Raw genomic sequence first — 20031 nt, 5'->3', positions numbered from 1 at the left:
AAAACCCACGCAAAGCATTGGTCTCGCAAAATTCACTAGGTGTTCGAATCTGTTCTTTCTTCGGAATGGCTGCGTTTGGAAAACACAACGGTTTTACAACTGTTTGGAAATTGAAAATGACACTTTATAAGAGCCTATCCAGACAAACTTGCATAATCGCGTAAACATATGTTCAAGGAAATTGATTGGTCCATTTCCTTATGCATATGTTTACGCGACTGTAAATGGCTTAGTTTACACCGATTGTTTAGTACGCATACTAAGTACTAAATCTGCTTCTCCGATAGGTATAAATCGTTTAGTGTAAAATCTACACCAATCAAAGAAGCAGATTTAGTACTTGGTACGCGCACTAAACAATCGGTGTAAACCAAGCCAGTTTGGCTGGATAGGTCCTGAAGGTGTATCCACCCAAACTTTCAAATCGCAAATTGTGACTTTTGATACATTTTTACTTATTGTTACATTTAAACGTTTTCCATCCATTTTCAACATTTATTCAATATTTTACATATTAAAATTAGTTTAGCTCAAGTTTTTTCATTGTCATCGTGTATAAAAATATCGTAATTTTAATAATGATACATAACTGTAACATACATAATTATATACAATTATAATATCACAGATTGTAATTTGTATCAGTTAAATCGACAAGATCATTATTTTGCCCTACCATTCTCTTAAAATTGCATTGGTATACGTTTGGTCGTTGCAATCTTCGGTACTCGTTACATCTGACATATATGTTTCAAGCTGCTTTGAGACTTGGGCGTGATAAGCTTCAACAAGGCATACTTCTCTATAGAGATCTTCTGTTGACATTTCAATAATGGTCGCGCATTCATTCAGTAACCATCGAAAACTCCGTGGCAGCATTTTCTCAAGTAATTCAAAATTCTTTAATTTTACACGGCTGAAGTTGCAATGATACATCCAATAATTTTTGAAAGGTGTGAACAATCTAAGGACATTGTTTTTATTTGATTTATTTGAATCAATATTCAATTTTTTATCCAATACGTTAAAGAGAGAGTCCTCAATTGCTGATTCGAACATTTTCTGATAATCTTTGGATTGATCAATCACACTATATTCACTTATCTCGAGATTATCAAAGACAGATGCATTAATACTCAAATTTAAAATGTCAGATATCTCGGGTAATAAATTTTTGGTTTCAAGATTTTCTGATGAAATCAATTCAGCATCCCTTTCATATTCATCTTTGTTTGGCTTTTTGTCTTGATTGGTAGAGATAGCACTGTGTTTGACAAATTTACCCTGCGCATTTCTAAAATGTTTGCGTTTCTGTTGTTTCGTACAATTTAAATCTTGAAACGTACCTTTCTTTTCCGCATCTGAAAGATTTATAGCGTATGTTTTACAAATATTGAGTAACAATTTTGTTTCTTCAGGAACAATGTCTTTTAAATATGTATCATTGTCTCTATCTTCATTATTATCTTTGTCTGAAATCGACAATTTTCCATCCGGAAGAATTTCGTCAAATATAAATTCATTAGACCATGCTGATGGGGGATCACTTTTCACATCCGTAATTATGTTTTGCATATAGTCAAAGTACTGTCTTTTCTTCATATCTATTTGAAGCTGACAGGGTCCTTTTCTATCCAAATAATTAACAAAATCTTCATTTCTCTCGATATCTTCTGTACTACTTTTGTCCACAAAATCTTGTACTGCAATGTCATCATCCAAATTTTTTGCACTGGATATTTTTGTTTGTTCAAAAAGTGATACAGTCTTTTCGATGAAATGCAAATTTGAATGAACAAAATCTAATTGTATATCATATTGTGAAGTTAATTTGTAAATACTAAAATAAAAGAGGAACAACATATTATTCATTTATATAACATCTTAGAATACGTCTATACATTTTACAACAATTTTACTGCAAAGTTATGAAATTTGATATTACTTACAATTCTGGTTTTGTCATATATCCAATTTTTGTAGAAGAAAAGCCATTTCGGAGTATGCTTGGAACATCATGCAGCGTATGTTCTAACAATTGTTGAAGATACGAGTGATGGGGCGTTAACGATGGAGGAAATTTATTTTCCTCATTCAATGGTAAATTAATGTAACTTATATTGGTGATACACTGTTTCATTGCGTCAACAAGTTCACGTGATATTAAATGTTTATGTGTAGTTATCTCAGGCTCTTCTCTGTCTACTTTGGAATCAATAGATTCCAAAAATTTAATATACGAGCTATTAACGTCCGGAATGTTTGGTCTGTATTTTAATTTGGTGGGACAGTGCACATTCATTAAAACAGCCTTTCTACCTTCAATGTATCTCTGCCATTCTCGAAAACTGAATAGTTTCATATCACAAATGCCTTCGTCAGCGATTACACTGAAATAAAAAAAGAATATATTATATAAAAAATAAAAATGATAAAAAAATTATAATACATGGAACATTGTTATACTGCTGTGTAAAGTTAACTCTCCATTTTATAAATTTATTTACAAAAATTACAACTATATGAAAGATGCTTTAGATATTTATTTGATGTATCCTTCTACATTTTTGTTAGTTAGAGCTGTATCGAATCGTGTCACGCAATCGTTTGTAATAGAATATGTAGAACATTATCAGAGGTAAAATATACTATTCCTATTTTTAGCAGATTTTTCAAATATACAAAGTCCCGCCTATATACTAGAACATACCCATTAATCCGTTCAGCAACATTACTCATTTCATATTCTGTAATGCCATCTAAACCCAATAATATTTTCAGTACCACAATAATAAATGCCATGGCACGAGCTTCATAATTGGGGATGCAGGATTTATTGTAAAATTTCATTTTTGGCGGAGCTAAAGCTACTAATCTTTCTGCATACAACGATACACCCCCTACAAGTAGTTTTACGTACTTCATTATGCATATCGATAATTAAGATTTCCAAATTTATTTATACACGCATACATGTATAATGCACATACTTGGTAGATCTAATTCATTGCAATATCGATTGATAATCGATAAAAAATCTGGACATATTATTTTCACAACTCCTAGAAATTTCGCCATTCTTCCTATTATTTGTCTCATACCCTTATGTGTTATGTCAGTAACCCGTGATAAAAAATTTATATTACTTCCTGTTAAAATTACTTCAGGAGGTATCAAGTGATTCAACTTGTAATAAGATAAATGCCCTTCTCTCCCGTATCTACAAAAACACACAAATTAATATATACAATTTAAAAATAAACATCAGTACACAATATTGTAACATAAATATGTGTATTTAAAAAATGATTGAAAGAACTAAGAATAAAATAAAATTGGTGGCCTACCTTAGCATATCTCCTAAATGTATGTCCTGATTATGAATCCTTAAAGCTAAATACAAGATTGCCCATAATTTTGCTGGTGTAATTAATTCTGGTCCTGTTTTATATTGAGTTGTTACATGATTTCGCTTGTATTTGCTGCGTTTGTGTTTTGGTATTTTTTTTGCCAAATTTTTTACTCTTTTTGCTTCTTCCTTAGCAGAAAAATTAAATTGTAATCTGCAATAAAAATATTTAAAGGTGCAATAGTGTGTTCATAATTTTGCATATTTCCATTCTGATATACCTTATTCGCGTTTTCCTACCTGCTATTTTCATAAGATTGTTTTGCAGTAGACTGCACACTATGTACACTTTGACTAAATGTACTGAATGTATCTCTTTCAGAACTTGCTTGTGACTGTACAAATCTGTCATAATCCGCAGTAATCATAAGTTTCTGTGTATAAAAGATATTACATTTATATTTATAACACATTTATAACATATAACACAAGATATTTATAACAAATTCAGAAATCAGATGCTACAAATAAAATACATTTGTCCAATTATACCTTATTACGATTCAATTCTCTCAAAGAAGTTTCTTCGCTCAAACAGGTAGAAGCTGTTGAATCTGTTACACTAGTTTTTTTCCGTTTTCTAGCTCTTTTTTGTGATAAAATTTTGCCATATATAATTTCAGCATCTCTATAAAAATGTATCATTTTATTATTTATTATTCTTAAGCATTAGCCTGACTAGAAAAGTTGTTAATATAAAAATTTTATCATAGAAAATGATAAAATTCCCAATAACCTTTTCTTGTAACTCCTGGCTAGTTTCGGCACTAGTTTTCTTTTTGTGGATGTAAAAGCTACTTCCAATTTTCCTAAATACCTTGCCCATAGTTCCAACACTGTTATTTTTATATCAGCTGTTACACCAAGTTCAACAAGTTCATTTGTTAAGCCTATTAAGACAAAATTATATAGTTCCCAAGATGTCCATCCAAGTTCCTTGTCTGTAAAGAAATATCAGATTTATGATATCGTCAATAGTAATTGTGCTTAATAAATATTTTTATAAGCATCACATTTTACACGTTACATCATAAGATAAACGTCTAAATATTCAGCTATCCATCAATCAACTAGTTATTATTTGACTTATTAAAAAATATGAAGCTCAGAAATATTTAAAAAAACTTTAGTAAATTAAGTTTATGTACAAAAAGAATTTGAAATTATTTCACTATGTGTATTCTAGATTATGTTTGATATAGATGCGCATCTAATATTCTTTTGCAGATATTTAATCGACTATCAATTAATATTCATTTCATAATCATCAATTAATAATTATCTTGCATATATTTCTGTTAAATAAACCTTTATTTTTATTATGTATACAAAAAAAAAGGGGAGGAAACTTTGATGAGGGAAAATTATATCTTCTAACAATAACCTTTTAAATGTTGAAACACTGGGACATTTATCTTTTAAATCATTCTTCTGAAATGAAAGAAACATACCCGTTTTGTCACTTCTTATGCGACGAATTCTCGTTTTCCGCAATCTTACAGTATTTTCTATAGGCAGTTCTAGTTCTACTTCTTCCCTGATATCCTAAACAAATTTTAAATTATAACATATTTCTTTTCAATATAAACATCTCTCGTGGAACTTACCTGACTTTGCGTTTGACATGTTGCGCAAAAGAAATAACCAGACGCTTTATAAAAATCAGTGCAATTGCAGACTTCGCATATCAACATTTTCATAGAAAATATCTTTGAAAGATTAAATAGTAATAAATTGTAATAAATTGTAATAGATGTAGTATTTCAGCACTATTTCAATCCAGGACACAAAGGATTGATAATTCTTGCAACTACAACAATCGCAGTCTCGATTCAGAGACGCTTTGCATCATTAAATTTTTTGCATTCTGATATCATCAAAGTATTAGGTATACTTTGCTATCGAATTTGGCTAATTCATCGATGAATGAGGCGTGTTGGAACTGTAACAAGTTCTCACCGCGCAAGTGAAAGGAAAATAAAACTGTTCTCGTATCCCTGTAGGTATCGATAGACTAGGAAGTTGATCTTATCGCTGGAGAAATTTATTGTGCCTGACATTCACGGCTAGCACATATTCACGCTGACAATTGCGTCGAAAATTCCTTTCCCAATTCACTCGAACGCGCGCGATATTAATTTTCACTGTCATGAAAATCGCCACTATTTATCGTTGGAAGCTAGACACGCTTCGTGAGCACTTCGTGAATGAGGTCTCGATCGTCTCGGTCAGAAATATTGGGAAGATGCGACAACGGTCGCATTCAGCGGACTCAACAGTAGGGCAAAGTTACTAGGTTTTCCGCTAATGACGCTATTAAATTGCTGACTGTAAAGGCCGGAGCACAGACTTTTACATAAGGTTTTGCGCATAAAAGAATCAACCAATCAGAGACCTTCATTTTTATTTTCACTCCTCATTCTGCGAATCTCTGATTGGTTGATTCCCTTATGTGTTACGCCTTATGCAAAAGATTGTGCTCCGACCTTAAGCCTATAGGAAATGAATATGTTGGTAGATTTGGAAGTATACACCAATCACAAACGATTACGTTTAGTAAACAAGCATAGGCTTATTATATATTTCTAGGGTTTCTAAGTACGTATTGCCCGCGATTTTATTTTATAAAATATTTGATAAGCGGCCTACATATTATAATATTTGACGTGAAATCGAGATATTTTTAATAATATTAAAACAACTAGCAATAGATATAAGTTATTTCTTTAGCCATAGACGCCATAGATTCTTCTTAATATTAATATTAAATATAACATGTGCGAATACTGTGACATTCACCTTATATCAATCATTTTGCAACTGTTATTGTTTTCTCTATGATATAAATTTATATCATATATAATAAACGTTAACTAATAAAAATGCGTTTGCAAATATGTGATTTTTTAAAAATCTGACAATTTTTAATTAATTATTAACGTACAAATATAAAATATTTGATTTTTTTGTTGAGAAAATATTTCGTCAAAATAAATATATACTATTTATATATAAATATTTATACTATTTTAATAATATAATTTACATTTTTATTTCAAGTTAATCGCATCAACATTGCGTCATACAGCTGCCGAATGAACGTGTTCGGAAATATGAGATATGTGTATATATTAGACTATACTGACTAGTGATGAGCCAATATCTATTATTGGCAAAATTACACAAGAGTTCACAGATAAACCCTTCCTCGCTTTAAAATAATTATAACGGTCAGTATTTCGTATTCTATGATACAAACGTGATGTCACGTTATTTTATTCTTTAAGTTATTCTAACAAGTTGATTAAAAATTATTTGTGATATATGTATATGGAAAAATGTCAGAAACAATGAGGGCTAATATCGATAAAAGAATTATTTTATTATATAATGCTGAAAAATGGGAAGAGATTGCTGCTTTATCTTCTACTGCTGACGATCTTAAAACTAGTAAATTGTCATGGATATTGCCTGACATGAGTGACTTGCGTTGGATAAATGATATTGTACGAAAACATAATTTATTTGGAATTGCAAGCATTGGTTGCGGTTGTGGATTACTAGAATGGTTATTACAAAAATATTCAGGTAAATCTTTCAGATAAATATTAATCGTTATAGAGAGCTGCATTTTTCTTTTTAAAATTATAAAAAATTTTTCTCTCGAAACGATATCTCTCGTTATGGCTTCGTATAGCATTTTTTTAGATTTTTTCAAATCAAATTAGTAATTATAAGTTTCGAAGATCAATGATTACAAATTTAAAGTCAAAGTTATAAAATTGTTGTAAAAAGAACGAATAATAATCTAATATAGTAGACTGAAATATTATAAAACGAGGTTTTGTGCTAGTTGAAAAGACATATCTTTTTTTTAAATCAGAGGTGTTACAATGTGTTTGCGGCCCCCTAAAAATTAATTGTGTGTGTATACATTCTTAACTCTCAGTACACACACTGGGTTAGCGTCACCCAGGCTGTTCGAAAATAATGCGGCATTAGGAAATTTCTCTTCTTACTTATTTCAAAATATCTTTTGTGCCGGGATATTTCTGACTTTGTTAATTTGTAAAGAATTCTTTTTTTTAACTCAAAGCTAAAAAAAAAAAAAAAAAAAAAAAAAAAGGACATTCGAATCGATGCATTACAGTCTGAGATACAAGCAAAAGAAAATGATGGGTTACGCTACCCCATGCGTGTGTAGATAAGGAGTGAAATATAGTGTGTGCACTGAGGGTTAACAATACTCTTACAATTACTCTTCATTACAATTATATTTTTAAGGATTAGACATTGTAGGTATAGAATTGGATAGTTCCTGGTGGAACTGCAAGTATTCTCCACCACAATTGTTGAAAAACATAATCTTTATTGAGAACAAGACAATGAATTTCCAAGTACCAAAACGATATGCCATGTTATTTTGCTACTTTAATAACAGTGCAGCATTCTGTAATTATATAAAAAATTACAAAGGTAATTTAATTCTCGTCATTGGACCTATGCAAGGTAATAATTATACAACAGATCCCCTACCATTTGATGAAAAATTTGAAAAATATAATTGGAAATTGATAAAGGTAAAAAAACTTGTATGTTCCAATAATTACATTACTGCATATAGTAAATATTATAATACATCTAAATAATTAATTAAAAATAATAAATATAATTATAATATTATGCAAATGAAAATTTAATATAATGTCATTATAATTTAACAAGACTATTAAATTTAAGTGAAATATCAGCTTTAAAGCATGGATGATATTCAATTTAATTCAAGACATCTTTATTTTTACAACTTATTACATATTATGCAATATATTATATAATTACAAGCAATTTGTTAACTTTAGAAGATAATCGACAGTTTGATACAAATGTTTACTTGATGAGAGATCTGTTAAAGAATTGTTTATAATGAAAATGACCTAAAGCTACAACTGAAATTTAGACATGTAAATAACGTTGCTGCTAAAATTAACATATTTTATTAAAATAATTAAACTAATTTTTTTGCCTCAAAAAAGCTCTTCAAATGCTTCATTTGCCACGCACCCATAATTAGAACAACTATAGTTTGAGCCAGAGACCACCAAAATACACGACGATGAGTGCTTTCCGATGTTTGCCTAAAACGTTCTTCCCGATACTGAAAACAGAAATGTTTTCACATTTAAGATACATGATAGTGTCTCACAATATATATAGCAATTTAAATATTTTTATTATTTTTCTCTTATATTATGTAAGATATCTTTTTGACCTCTTATGTGTTAAGAAATAAAAACATTTTATTACCAAAAATAACTTTTAAGAAATGATCAAATTTATGTAAATATCATATATTCAACGCTTTTTGAAATGCTGAGCTCTGCAGTCAAACTTTTGGATTGTTTAATTTTCAAATAATGCATATATGTATTAACACTTAAGAGATTAAAGACAAATATTGTTAACATTTTGCTTCATACTCTTTGATAATTTTGCTCTTTGGTTATTTGTCCGACTTGATCCAAGAGTTGGCGTATTCTAAGTTGAAGCTCAGACAACTTTTCCTTTTGTGCTACATTGGCATAGTCAATTGCATTTTCTCCTACTTGAATATCTAAATGCACCCTCTGTAAATAAAAACAGTTTAATTATATTGCTTAATTTAAGGAAAGCTTGTTTTTTATTTCACTTTACTTTTGATATCTCAATTTAACATATTATATTGCAATTTAATATCACGATAATAAAACTTTTAAAATAGACATGTATTTTACCAGTTGAGAACCACTGAACCAGGCAGTACTGTTTGAATACAAGCAGATAATATGTTCTCCTGGTGTTTGAGAAGTAAAAGAGATTCGACCTTCAGAGCTGTAAACTCTAGAGAGAATAGGTTTGTTATCGGGATCTTTTACTTCTACATGCATGCCGATACCAGGACTGCTGGGCATAAAGCCTCCGCTTCTTGGGTCATAAAGTTCCACCTTATAATTGACTGTAAAATTATGTGTAAAAAATAATATTTTACAGTGAGCTTTTTTTAATAATAATGATAAGAATATTTTTTAAAAAGCAAGTTTTTTTATTAATTTTTTTCCACAGCTCTTATTTGTAAAATTAATCAATCCAGTAAACTAACCAAGAGAAACCATCTGTGTTACAATGTGTACAACAATTTATATGTATACCTGTGTTAACAATACACAATTTGTCGAGTTCTAGCTGAATAATCTCATTTTGAAAGATTATTAAGAACAGTTGGAACTCTTATATTTTAATCTTATATGTTAATAGTAGGCATTGAATGTTACCTAAGACCGTAGTATCGTCAGGAATCTCTTCAATAAAGCATTTTCGTTCCGTCTCACCGATATGAAAGTACAGACCGGTCCCAAATTCAAGAATAGAGAGGAACACAATTAAAATACTTGCGTGTTTTAACATATTTCGCATAATAATGTATTATCAAGCAACAATATTAATTCGTGGAGACCAATGTTAACATTCATGCCAGACAGATCACACGTCACCTTAAACAACAGAGCAGAACAAGGAAAGTAAATGACATGTAGAGTTGCGTCAATGATGTCACAGTAGCACTCACATATATCGAATTTAGAATTGCCAATGTTGAAAATAAAAATTCTCTGTATCAATTAGCGTTTTCGATTATACGGATTTTGATCAACCCAAGGTTGATCAATCACTATTTTACTATGAATTCATGTCTTTTATTGGTGGAGACGATGTAATGACGTCATTAATCAACCTTGAGTCGATCAAAATCCGTATAATCGTTAAATGGTTTACGGCGAATTCCCACTGAGCGCGTCACGCGTCGGGGTCATCCGTCGCGTCACAAATTAACCAATCAAAACATCCTATTTTATTGCATTATTTGCTGCGCGAATAAAATGGGATGTTTTGATTGGTTAATTTGTGACGCGACGGATGACGCTGCCGCGTGACGCGCTTAGTGGGAATTCGGCCTTAGGGAAAAATTATATGATCGATGCCTAGTGGTCGAGTGTCACGTCTATGCTTTTTTATACTTTATAATGATCGACGGTTACAATCATTGGCAGCTTTGAAATGTGCCGTTTGGTCGCGTTTGGTGCAGTCGTTGCTGATTTCTCATTTAAAGTTTTTATTATTATTTACATTGTCAACTTTAACAGCAGAATAAGTGTGATTAACAATTAAAAAGGATGTAGAATTCAAGTTATTTGTTGAACAAATACTTTATTTACACAACATACAATTTATATTAAATGAAAGAAAAATGTTTTGTTTACTTTTGAAGAAATAACGATTACATTAAAATACATCAGTTTTACAGTAAGTGTCTTGTTAAAAGAGGAAAAATAAATTATTTAGGAAAATAGACTTTGTAAATAGTATAGAATTCTTATAATTATTTACTTTTAAATTTCATAAATATTGAATTGCTTTATTATTATTTTGTCTATATTTTTATTACTTTTAGAAAACTATTGCTTTTTTTATTTGTAATTTTATTTTATTAAAATGAGATTTATAAGCTTTTGTTTTGTTTAATGTAAGACATTTGAAAATGACTTGGAGAAGAAGTAGAGCAGATCATTCTGGTTACTTTGCGTTATCAAGATCTGAAAATAATGGTGAGTTTATTTGAATATCTAATATTTTGTATATATATATATATATTCTTATGTGATGTAAAAATTAATTGCTAACATCTTTTAGATAGAGAATTTATTTTTTACATAATTTTTTTCTCTATATGTGTAATGTATAATATTATAGTGGAGCAAATTAAGAAATTAATATGTTGCATATTCAATTTATTATAAATTTTGATTTTAGTGCGGGAAATATCTCAGCCTGTCAAGATTGCACAATTGTTTGGACGATCAGGACAATCACAAAGTGTTAAAAAAAGTAATGTTTTTCTTCTGACATATAAACATTTTTATCATTTAAATAGTGCTATATCATATTAACATGTTTTTATTGTTTACAGGTTCATCCACTAAAATACGCCTACCTGAAAGAATACCTCTTTCTCACAGAAGTACATCAAAGAAAAATGGTTAGTATATATATATTTTTTTTATTGTGTTTGTGATCAGTATTTTTATATATATTATATTTCTTTTACAGAACATAATTCATGTGTAAAATTCTTTCATGGTGAAACAAATGTAAGGCGAAATTTAGACTTTACAAAAATATCAACCTCTGGAGAAAAAATTGAAACACTTTCAAAACCAAACGAGAATAATCCAAGTAATATGTTGCCAACAAAAAACTTGCGATTATCTACTAGAAAAAGTTTGTTATTGGCACCGAATACTATAAAAGATTGGCACGTTAAAAACAGATTGGAGCAAAACAAATCGATATTACCTCAATTCGGCATTTCAGCATTGGATTCTAAAAGTAGACAATATAGAATATCCGATGGATTGGAAGGCTGTTTATTTCCTGTTAAAAATACAAACGCACATATTAATTCTGTTATACCTGAGAAGAGTAACAAAACATCAGTTATACAACATACATCGTCGCAAACATTTAATATGAATAATCAGTCTGGTGTACAAAATCTAAATTCTACTGATTTGGATCTTCTAACCACAAGCAATGAAAATGTATTGGGAAAACAAATCCCGAGAAATTTAAATTGTATCGAAATTTTGGATGCTAACACTTACAATAGCCAAAATAGCTCTATTACAATCAACCAACTGTCTTCTACATATGATATGGAAACAAAATTAAATGCAGATTTATATAATAGTAATAACACAGATAATAATCAAGATAATATTCATTGTGTAGATCAGTCTGTACAGACGACATATACATTACTCGATACAGAACAGTTGAAGGATTCTGCATGTTCTATTCATGTCGAACAAGAGAGACACTTGTCTACAACTGCGAGAATTTGTCGAAAAGATTGGCATCTATCTCTACAAACAATAAAAACGATGAGCGAGTCGTTTGCACATTTACAGCATGATACTGAAGAGAGCAATTCACATGTGACTCTTAGTAAAACAGGGCTCACTGTTTTGCAGTCCAATTTGAAACATCTTATTTGCAGGCTAGAGGAAGATCTGTCTTGTTTGAAATTGATATCAACTCTTATTGCAAACACGTTATTTGAAGCAAATGTGACAAATAAGGCAAGCGAAAATAATGAGACAAAGATTAAGCATCTAGCGACTAAAAATTTAAACAATACAGAAGAGGTGGATAATGTAAAAACTGAATCCCCGTCAATGTTGGTTAACAATTTAACATCGAAGAATATTATCACTGATAGCGATAATATTGTAGAAGAAACTTGTAAATCATCTGACGTTACATCAGATTTCTTAGAAAATGATGTATCGAAGAAATATAATTCCGAAATGCAGTCACTGCAGCAGATCGATATTGCTTCTGAACATGATAAGGAAAATAAAGAAATTTTAAACACGCCATTAAATGTAAAACGTATGAAGCCTAAATCTGAAACGAGAAGACGCTCCGCACGCTTGATGGAAAAAACTGCAAGCAAATTGAATGTGACGAATGATAGTTTCGTGAATTTGGAAGATGAATTGAATATTATGAATGTACAATCCAACGCGACACCGAAATTGCTAAAAGAATGTACTACTCCGGCGAATAAGAATAAAGATAAGAAAGTAGGAAGACCTTTAAGGGAATATATGGCTTTAAAGTCACGTATGAGTTGTTTGTTGACGCCTAACATGAAACGATTCCATTCTTTAGAGTCGAAAAGTAATGCATGTGCTGACACTGGTGGCACAAAAGCTTCCTTGTCGAATAAGGTACTCGCCGAACTTCATAATTTATACGCAGATTCACCAGAGACATAATTTTTTACATACAAGACGTCTCGGAATAATCACGACAACGCTCGTTAGCTTTATGATATAGAAATTTTATTTTTTGTATATTATTGTGGTATATTATTATTTATTAACAAAGAGTGTTGAATGAAAATAAAATTATGTTATAGAATTTTGTATAATTGAATAAGAAAATAAAATGCGAGTGAAGGAAATATAAAACTACAGATGTTTCAATAAATCTTTATTTCTATATGTAAAAGTGTATTTCAAATTTGTTTCGTATTTGACGTCTAATAACAATAAAATTAATGTCTAATTTTGTAAAAGTATATTTTAAATATAATAATGCCAGCTTATATACAATATAAAGTAAATAAATTTGATGTAAGATTATTCCTTTTACAATTTTTCAATTAAATTGTTTTTTTCAGATCGCTACGTTATCGACGTTACTTTATCTTGAGTTTAGGAAATTCATCACTGAGAGGTGCTGCGATCATTTTCATACAGTTTTTCTATCTCTCTTCAGCCTTCTTGATATTTCATATAAGAGCACATAAGAGCATTGGAACACATTCGAAGCAATTGCAAGAGCATAATGACACAATTCGGTGCTTACTGTCGGGGCACTTCGTCGCCGTCGACCGCATTAGTCATCGATTGTTGATTATGTCATGTGCTCGTCCGGTGCAGTATAATGCGCGAGAATAAGTGTCATTGAGTAAAAGGAGAAGAAAGCATGGCGCGTCCCAAGCACAGAGTGAACGCAGAAGTGTGTGCTGACTGCGGAGCACTCGGTTAGCGCATTGTTTTTCTACATAATCGCCTACTTGGTTCTGTGCCTTCGCAACGAGACTGTATTCCACGATATAAGACATATGATAATTGTTATCGATGTGTTGAGCATTTTGTCGAACGTGTTTTTTGAATATGTTACTTTGATTCTAATAGTGTATACAAACATCTATTTAAATATACAGACTTTTATTTAACAGCATTTAATTAATTTAAATTTAATTTAAAGAATCTCATATATTTGATATGTTGTTTCAGAACCAGGATGGGCATCGATAAACAGAGCTATTTTACTATGTGACGATTGTTGTGGAATTCATCGTAGTCTAGGTCGGCATGTGTCGCATATTAAGTCACTGCATAAGGGTGTTTGGAATGCTCATTTATTGAATGTTAGTAAAAATAATTAGTAAACAATAACTGTAAGAAGCATAAAAAACAGTTTTCACCAAATTTTCACTATATATATCACATTGCTTCAAATAACTAGACAAATGTTTCAGATGGTGCATACATTGAATGATGGAGCTAACAGTATTTGGGAACATTCTTTGTTAGATCCCAGCAACTCAAAGATCAGCAGAAGAAAACCACAGGCTAAGGATCCTTTACAGTGAGCAATTGATTATATATTTTATATTTATCAATATGTTTTGAAGTAACTCAAATTTATAAAAAGTTGCTGCAATTCTTTGGAGTAAAACTAACTTTAGAAATACTTTTACAATATCAGGTTTTTTATATGCATTTTTGATATAAAATTGTGTTTCTTGTTACATTGCTTGCTTACAGTCCTATAAAAGCAGATTTTATTAAGGCAAAGCATCAACTCTTAGCCTTCATATTACGGCCGAGTAAAGAAGAATGTTGTACTGAAGAGGAACTCAACAGACAGTTGCACAGTAGCGTTCGTACAAGCAACTTGGAAACTTCGTTGAGGTTATTGGCTCAGGGAGCTAACCCCAATTATTTTTATAAGGTATATCTTATTATTGATTTATTGTGTAAGTGTATGTTAAAATTCACATTGTTCATACAAGTGTTAGACTTTTAAATAATGTCGAATTGTTATTAGACAACACTTGTTAGGTTAATTATATATATTATGTGTAATGTGCAGGAGAAAGGAACTACACCCTTGCACGTTGCAGCTCGTGCTGGGCAAGCTCTTCAAGTTGAACTTTTAGTAGCTAATGGTGCAAATCCAAATGTAATTGATACGAACGGACAGACAGCTGCTGATATTGCCAAGTAAGTAGCAATAATATTTTTAATGCGATATACATGACAGATATTTCACGATAAAATATTTGGTGTATTATTTCAGAATGGCGGGACATATAGATTTATCCGAACGCATAATTGAATGTATGTATGAAGTAACAGATAGATTGACACATCACATATCTTCTCGTAAGTTGAGTCACCGAGGTGACGAACATCTCATCATTTCCGATTTGGCCTCCAATTTAGACAAGAACGATATAACTCTAGAAGGAAAAAATAGATTACAAATGGTACATAAAAATTTGTAAGACAAGATAAGATTATTTTCTTGATTTATTTTTGTTTCACTGATCTATTCATTTATTTGATTTATTTGTTACGTATTTTATTTACATTTTAGTTACCAAATCATTTGTTGGAAGAATTAGCTATGGACGTTTACGATGAGGTAGATCGCCGAGAAATAGAAACAAGTGAGTATTGTTTTTATATTATACCAGTATATCTTTGCTTTATACACAAAGATTAGAAAAGATATATTAATTATAATTAGGTATATGTTAATTTGGATTGTTAACGATACATATATATTTTTGTTACGCTATTCCCATGGAAGGGTGAGTAAAAAAATGTCAACTTAATTAGCAATGTGATTTTAAAGTTTAAAATCAGTTCTAATGAAGTTATTCATAATATATGAGTAACACATAAGGCAGATTAATATCATATTTTACAGTCTGGTTTTCAACTGCAACCCTTCCGGAGAAGTGTACCGTTCCGTTTTTGCCGGTTAATCCGCAGTTGTCATCCACCAGAAACCAAGGAAGGCAGAAATTGGCAAGATTTATGCCAAAAGAATTCACCACCCTCATCGTAGATTTATTGGTTGAAGCGAGTCGAAGACATATGCTCGCCACTAACACACTTCAAAGTAATGTCGCGAATTAAAAGCTTATACATTTTATAATATAGAATTTTTAACACTTTGCTGTATTGTGTACATCCATTGTTCTTCAGATCCCGCGGTATCTCTGCTTCGCAAAGAGCAACTTGGTAAGCACGGATCGCAAGTATCTGACGACGAACCTTTATACGATAGTGTCGCGTCCGACGATGATTACGCTGCGCTAACGTCGACGGATAACACTTCATCTGACGTTTCAAATCAGCTTAAAATTAGTAATGAGGTAAGTTTCGACTCAAGAGGTAACTCAATACTTGGTTTCTTAAATATAAAAAAGTGCATTAATAAACACAATGCTTGGAACAATAGTTATGAATATTGAGCATCCTTGTATAGAAACAAAATATTGTTGTTTTAATGTACAGATTGCAACATAACATATGTGAGTATACTAGCTCTGCAAACTGTTACTTTACTTTTTTTTAAATTACATCCCAAGAGAGATGAGAAAATGTATAATCTCACAAAAAGAAAGACACTTGATATTAGTTATATTTACTTGTTTGTGGTGAAATATTGAAGGTACCGGCACTAGTAACAAAAAGAGGAATAAGGGATTGGCTGAGCACGTGGCTTTTCTGTAGGCAGTGTTATTAGGCAAGTGCACAGGTCTGTTTGTGCATGTGCAACCATTGCCAAGAGCGCAAATCTGAGCATTGTGAAACATTAATCAGCCATTTAATTTATATAACGATCCGCAATTCGCTAAACACCATGATTTACAATAATATTGCAGTAATAATGTATTCCAATATATAACATTTGTTTGCGTGATCATTATAACATGCTCCAAGTTTCTAACATAATGTTAGCTTAAAATAAATATTGCTATTGCATATTGTTCCAGGAGGCGTTTGCGCCAATGGCTAAGGGTCTTCCATCCATGGTAGAAGTTCTAAAGAAACAATTGACCCTGTCTGAATCCACCGTACAAGATCTTCGCGAGCAAATACACACCTTACAAACCGCTGTTGAGCAACTCACTCAAGAAAACAGCGAACTGAAACATATGCTACAAGTAATTACATACTATTTTATTTGTTACGCAGCAAGCAGCATTACAGAATTTAATAATATGTATGCTGAGATATATTTATATGTGATCTAATAGCGTTGCGTAATCGAGTCCGTCTGTTCTCAGTGCATTATAATAACCTGTCTTCCGGTAGTTCTTTTTCTAAGCTAAAGATACAATTTTATTGTATAATCCGATACTAATCCAGGTTAAAGGTCCCGGCGATGGCAACATGAACGGGCACGTCGGCGGGGAACAGGAACCTGAATTGGAACCAGTACATGATATCAAAACTATACGTGGAAATCAACGACCGGCATCTATGTATGAGACAAGAGAAGGCTTACGAAAACCGGCATCGTGGTCAACAACCATTTGTCAAGTAATTATTTCTTTCTGAAAGCTAGCTAACGGAATGTATCAAGTATTGCATTGTATCTGATTTATACAATCCGCTTTATTTGCAGACAAAGCGCGATACAGAAGCATTATCGCGGAATAATACACAAAGCCTGTGGGAATGCGGCGCTCCTAATCTGCCGCCGAGTGAAGAGGTGACTCGGCGAACGGAACAAGTTACCAGACGAATTGCAGAACTATGGATGGCTATGCAAGATCCTAGTCAACGAGAAGCCTTCGTCCCTTGTGCCGAGAGGATACGCGTTGCTGTTGCTGAGCTAACTGCTATATTTCCTCAAGTAAAATCGCTGTTTGTTTTTTTAAGCGTTTATTTTTTATTTGTTAAATCACAAAAAAAGGTAATTTCTATTATTATACCATTATAGAATCCAATAGAGGAGAATATCAGATCTGCCTTACGTCAATTAAACGGCAACACCGGAAGACTTCAAGCAGAATGTTCTGGTCTTCAAAGGTGCACCAGTGATGCCGAGCACATGGATCGTTGCCTGCAACAAGTACGTTCTTGCGCCTACGATATTGCCAAAGCAACCAAACTACTTGTTACACAGTTTCAAATGTAAATTCTTTTTATGTCACGGGGGAGGTATTGCAGTCCAATTATTTCTGTACATTTTGGAAAATGTAAATACTTTTGTATAGCGTATCAAATCTATTAGGAAATGTTGCCTTTTAAATTTTAATTATATTTGCAACGCTATTCATCTTACAACAGTGTTTGTTTTATTTGTATTGTCTCCTTGCTAAATTTGACGTAAATATGGAAGCAGATTCATTTTTTTTACATATTTAATTTTGTTTCCATACAGACACTAAATTATTAAAATGAATAAAATATGTGAAGCGATAAATGGCGTGGGGTTAGCGCGGCGTTAGCTTAGCAAGCTAGAAATGGCGGGTTCGACCGCTTTCTTTCGTAAAGCATTGGCAAAACTTGCGAGTAGTATCTTGCCAAAGAAGTAAAGATCATACAGCGGAGGGGCACAATAGTCCACAAAGGGTCAAGTGCCGAGGCGTTGGCTTTAGTCGGACGTCACGACACAGTAATGTAATAGATAGATAGATAGCAAATAACAACATTATTTGAATATGACTCACAGCACGATCTAACAAACTAAACATGACAATGTTTGAGCATATACATATTTTATTTTGCATATATAATATCTGACAAAGACTGAATAGTGATTAATCAATGAGTTTTCTTTATGTGCAGTTAAAGTTTACAAGTTTCATGTGTTTAATACATAAATTTTGCTCGAGTGGATTATAACAGATACGAACTTCATATAAAGTAGAAAGTATAGCTAAAATAGGAAATATTAGGAAATATTAAATGAGAAAGAGTTAATAATCGAGTTAATAAGTCTTACACACTCATCTTAATGATTTTTCATCATTAATTACTGCTATTTATATGTAAAATAATTTATTTAATTTTTTAATTCATCTTTTTTTATACATCATATACTTAAGATTTTTGTCTCTTATTTAATTAATTATTGGAAACAATCTGTGCAATATCGCAAATAAATTATTACTAATTTGTTAAATTTGTGCAATAAAATATACAACTATATATGGCATAATGAGGCAATGTTATATGTATTTTTTTATTGACACATATGCAGATGATGCATAATAATAAGTATGCTATAATTGTAACGTGTGGTATAATCTGTAATGAATGAGAGAGAAAGAGTAGGGAGGGAGAAGGGGGGGGGGAGAGAGAGAGAGAGAGAGAGAGAGAGAGAGAGAGAGAGAGAGAGAGAGAGAGAGAGAGATAGAGAGATAGATAGAGAGAGAGAGAGAGAGAGAGAGAGAGAGAGAGAGAGAGAGAGAGAGAGAGAGAGAGAGAGAGAGAGAGAGAGAGAGAGAGAGAGAGAGAGAGAGAGAGAGAGAGAGAGAGAGAGAGAGAGAGAGAGAGAGAGAGAGAGAGAGAGAGAGAGAGAGAGAGAGAGAGAGAGAGAGAGAGAGAGAGAGAGAGAGAGAGAGAGAGAGAGAGAGAGAGAGAGAGAGAGAGAGAGAGAGAGAGAGAGAGAGAGAGAGAGAGAGAGAGAGAGAGAGAGAGAGAGAGAGAGAGAGAGAGAGAGAGAGAGAGAGAGAGAGAGAGAGAGAGAGAGAGAGAGAGAGAGAGAGAGAGAGAGAGAGAGAGAGAGAGAGAGAGAGAGAGAGAGAGAGAGAGAGAGAGAGAGAGAGAGAGAGAGAGAGAGAGAGAGAGAAGGAATGTATACTTTTGTAATATATATATATATATATATATATATTTAATGGACAAAAGTATACATTTTTTTTTAGTTTTCTACAGGTAGAGATATACACATGTATATATTCCACAAATTATATATGTATA

General features: G+C 31.8%; 5 protein-coding genes across 5 annotated transcripts; 3 read left to right on the top strand and 2 right to left on the bottom strand.

Moving 5' to 3' along the window:
* Positions 1-554: 554 nt before the first annotated feature.
* Positions 555-5628, bottom strand: TAF1B (TATA box-binding protein-associated factor RNA polymerase I subunit B). The gene is made up of 10 exons (XM_012371154.2): positions 5017-5628; positions 4861-4954; positions 4146-4350; positions 3902-4037; positions 3650-3783; positions 3348-3563; positions 2991-3220; positions 2711-2900; positions 1950-2390; positions 555-1840 (listed from the first exon to the last, which is right to left on the bottom strand). The coding sequence occupies exons 1-10, from the start codon at positions 5107-5109 to the stop codon at positions 673-675; spliced, it is 2907 nt and encodes a 968-aa protein (XP_012226577.1). The 5' UTR covers positions 5110-5628; the 3' UTR covers positions 555-672.
* Positions 5629-5833: 205 nt separating this feature from the next.
* Positions 5834-8534, top strand: LOC105674683 (uncharacterized). Its single transcript, XM_012371189.2, has 2 exons — positions 5834-6997; positions 7694-8534. Exons 1-2 carry the CDS (start codon positions 6748-6750, stop codon positions 8056-8058), a joined length of 615 nt encoding a protein of 204 aa, XP_012226612.1. The 5' UTR covers positions 5834-6747; the 3' UTR covers positions 8059-8534.
* On the bottom strand, positions 8180-9974 carry eca (eclair). The gene is made up of 4 exons (XM_012371188.2): positions 9718-9974; positions 9181-9401; positions 8887-9033; positions 8180-8564 (listed from the first exon to the last, which is right to left on the bottom strand). Exons 1-4 carry the CDS (start codon positions 9857-9859, stop codon positions 8415-8417), a joined length of 660 nt encoding a protein of 219 aa, XP_012226611.1. The 5' UTR covers positions 9860-9974; the 3' UTR covers positions 8180-8414.
* Positions 9975-10455: 481 nt separating this feature from the next.
* On the top strand, positions 10456-13479 carry LOC105674358 (uncharacterized). The gene is made up of 5 exons (XM_012370613.2): positions 10456-10744; positions 10970-11046; positions 11252-11326; positions 11409-11477; positions 11549-13479. The coding sequence occupies exons 2-5, from the start codon at positions 10980-10982 to the stop codon at positions 13279-13281; spliced, it is 1944 nt and encodes a 647-aa protein (XP_012226036.2). The 5' UTR covers positions 10456-10744; positions 10970-10979; the 3' UTR covers positions 13282-13479.
* A 281-nt stretch (positions 13480-13760) lies between these two features.
* Positions 13761-18390, top strand: Git (ARF GTPase-activating protein GIT1). Its single transcript, XM_012371161.2, has 13 exons — positions 13761-14054; positions 14311-14444; positions 14556-14665; positions 14845-15031; positions 15173-15303; positions 15380-15569; positions 15680-15752; positions 16016-16210; positions 16297-16466; positions 17091-17261; positions 17467-17640; positions 17726-17956; positions 18044-18390. Exons 1-13 carry the CDS (start codon positions 13997-13999, stop codon positions 18239-18241), a joined length of 2022 nt encoding a protein of 673 aa, XP_012226584.2. The 5' UTR covers positions 13761-13996; the 3' UTR covers positions 18242-18390.
* The last annotated feature ends 1641 nt before the right edge of the window (positions 18391-20031 follow it).

The sequence above is a fragment of the Linepithema humile genome, chromosome 1, assembly GCF_040581485.1.
Source record: "Linepithema humile isolate Giens D197 chromosome 1, Lhum_UNIL_v1.0, whole genome shotgun sequence".
Lineage (NCBI taxonomy): Eukaryota > Metazoa > Arthropoda > Insecta > Hymenoptera > Formicidae > Linepithema > Linepithema humile.
The sequence above is the reverse complement of the archived record's forward strand: the minus strand, read 5'-3'. Positions and strand labels throughout refer to the sequence as shown.

Excerpts from the sequence above, each read along its gene's own strand:
- LOC105674358 (XM_012370613.2), top strand. The coding sequence starts at position 10,980 with ATGACTTGGAGAAGAAGTAGAGCAGATCATTCTGGTTACTTTGCGTTA. Across the intron at positions 11,047-11,251 it reads ATCAAGATCTGAAAATAATG|TGCGGGAAATATCTCAGCCT; the intron begins GTGAGTTTATTT and ends TTTTGATTTTAG. Across the intron at positions 11,327-11,408 it reads ATCACAAAGTGTTAAAAAAA|GTTCATCCACTAAAATACGC; the intron begins GTAATGTTTTTC and ends TATTGTTTACAG.
- Git (XM_012371161.2), top strand. The coding sequence starts at position 13,997 with ATGGCGCGTCCCAAGCACAGAGTGAACGCAGAAGTGTGTGCTGACTGC. Across the intron at positions 15,032-15,172 it reads ACCCCAATTATTTTTATAAG|GAGAAAGGAACTACACCCTT; the intron begins GTATATCTTATT and ends TGTAATGTGCAG. Across the intron at positions 17,957-18,043 it reads TAACTGCTATATTTCCTCAA|AATCCAATAGAGGAGAATAT; the intron begins GTAAAATCGCTG and ends ATACCATTATAG.
- eca (XM_012371188.2), bottom strand. The coding sequence starts at position 9,859 with ATGCGAAATATGTTAAAACACGCAAGTATTTTAATTGTGTTCCTCTCT. Across the intron at positions 9,402-9,717 it reads TGACGATACTACGGTCTTAG|TCAATTATAAGGTGGAACTT; the intron begins GTAACATTCAAT and ends ATAATTTTACAG. Across the intron at positions 9,034-9,180 it reads GGTTCAGTGGTTCTCAACTG|AGGGTGCATTTAGATATTCA; the intron begins GTAAAATACATG and ends TTTTATTTACAG.
- TAF1B (XM_012371154.2), bottom strand. The coding sequence starts at position 5,109 with ATGAAAATGTTGATATGCGAAGTCTGCAATTGCACTGATTTTTATAAA. Across the intron at positions 4,038-4,145 it reads GCCAGGAGTTACAAGAAAAG|AGATGCTGAAATTATATATG; the intron begins GTTATTGGGAAT and ends ACATTTTTATAG. Across the intron at positions 2,391-2,710 it reads GTTGCTGAACGGATTAATGG|TGTAATCGCTGACGAAGGCA; the intron begins GTATGTTCTAGT and ends TTTTTATTTCAG.
- LOC105674683 (XM_012371189.2), top strand. The coding sequence starts at position 6,748 with ATGTCAGAAACAATGAGGGCTAATATCGATAAAAGAATTATTTTATTA. Across the intron at positions 6,998-7,693 it reads GTTATTACAAAAATATTCAG|GATTAGACATTGTAGGTATA; the intron begins GTAAATCTTTCA and ends TATATTTTTAAG.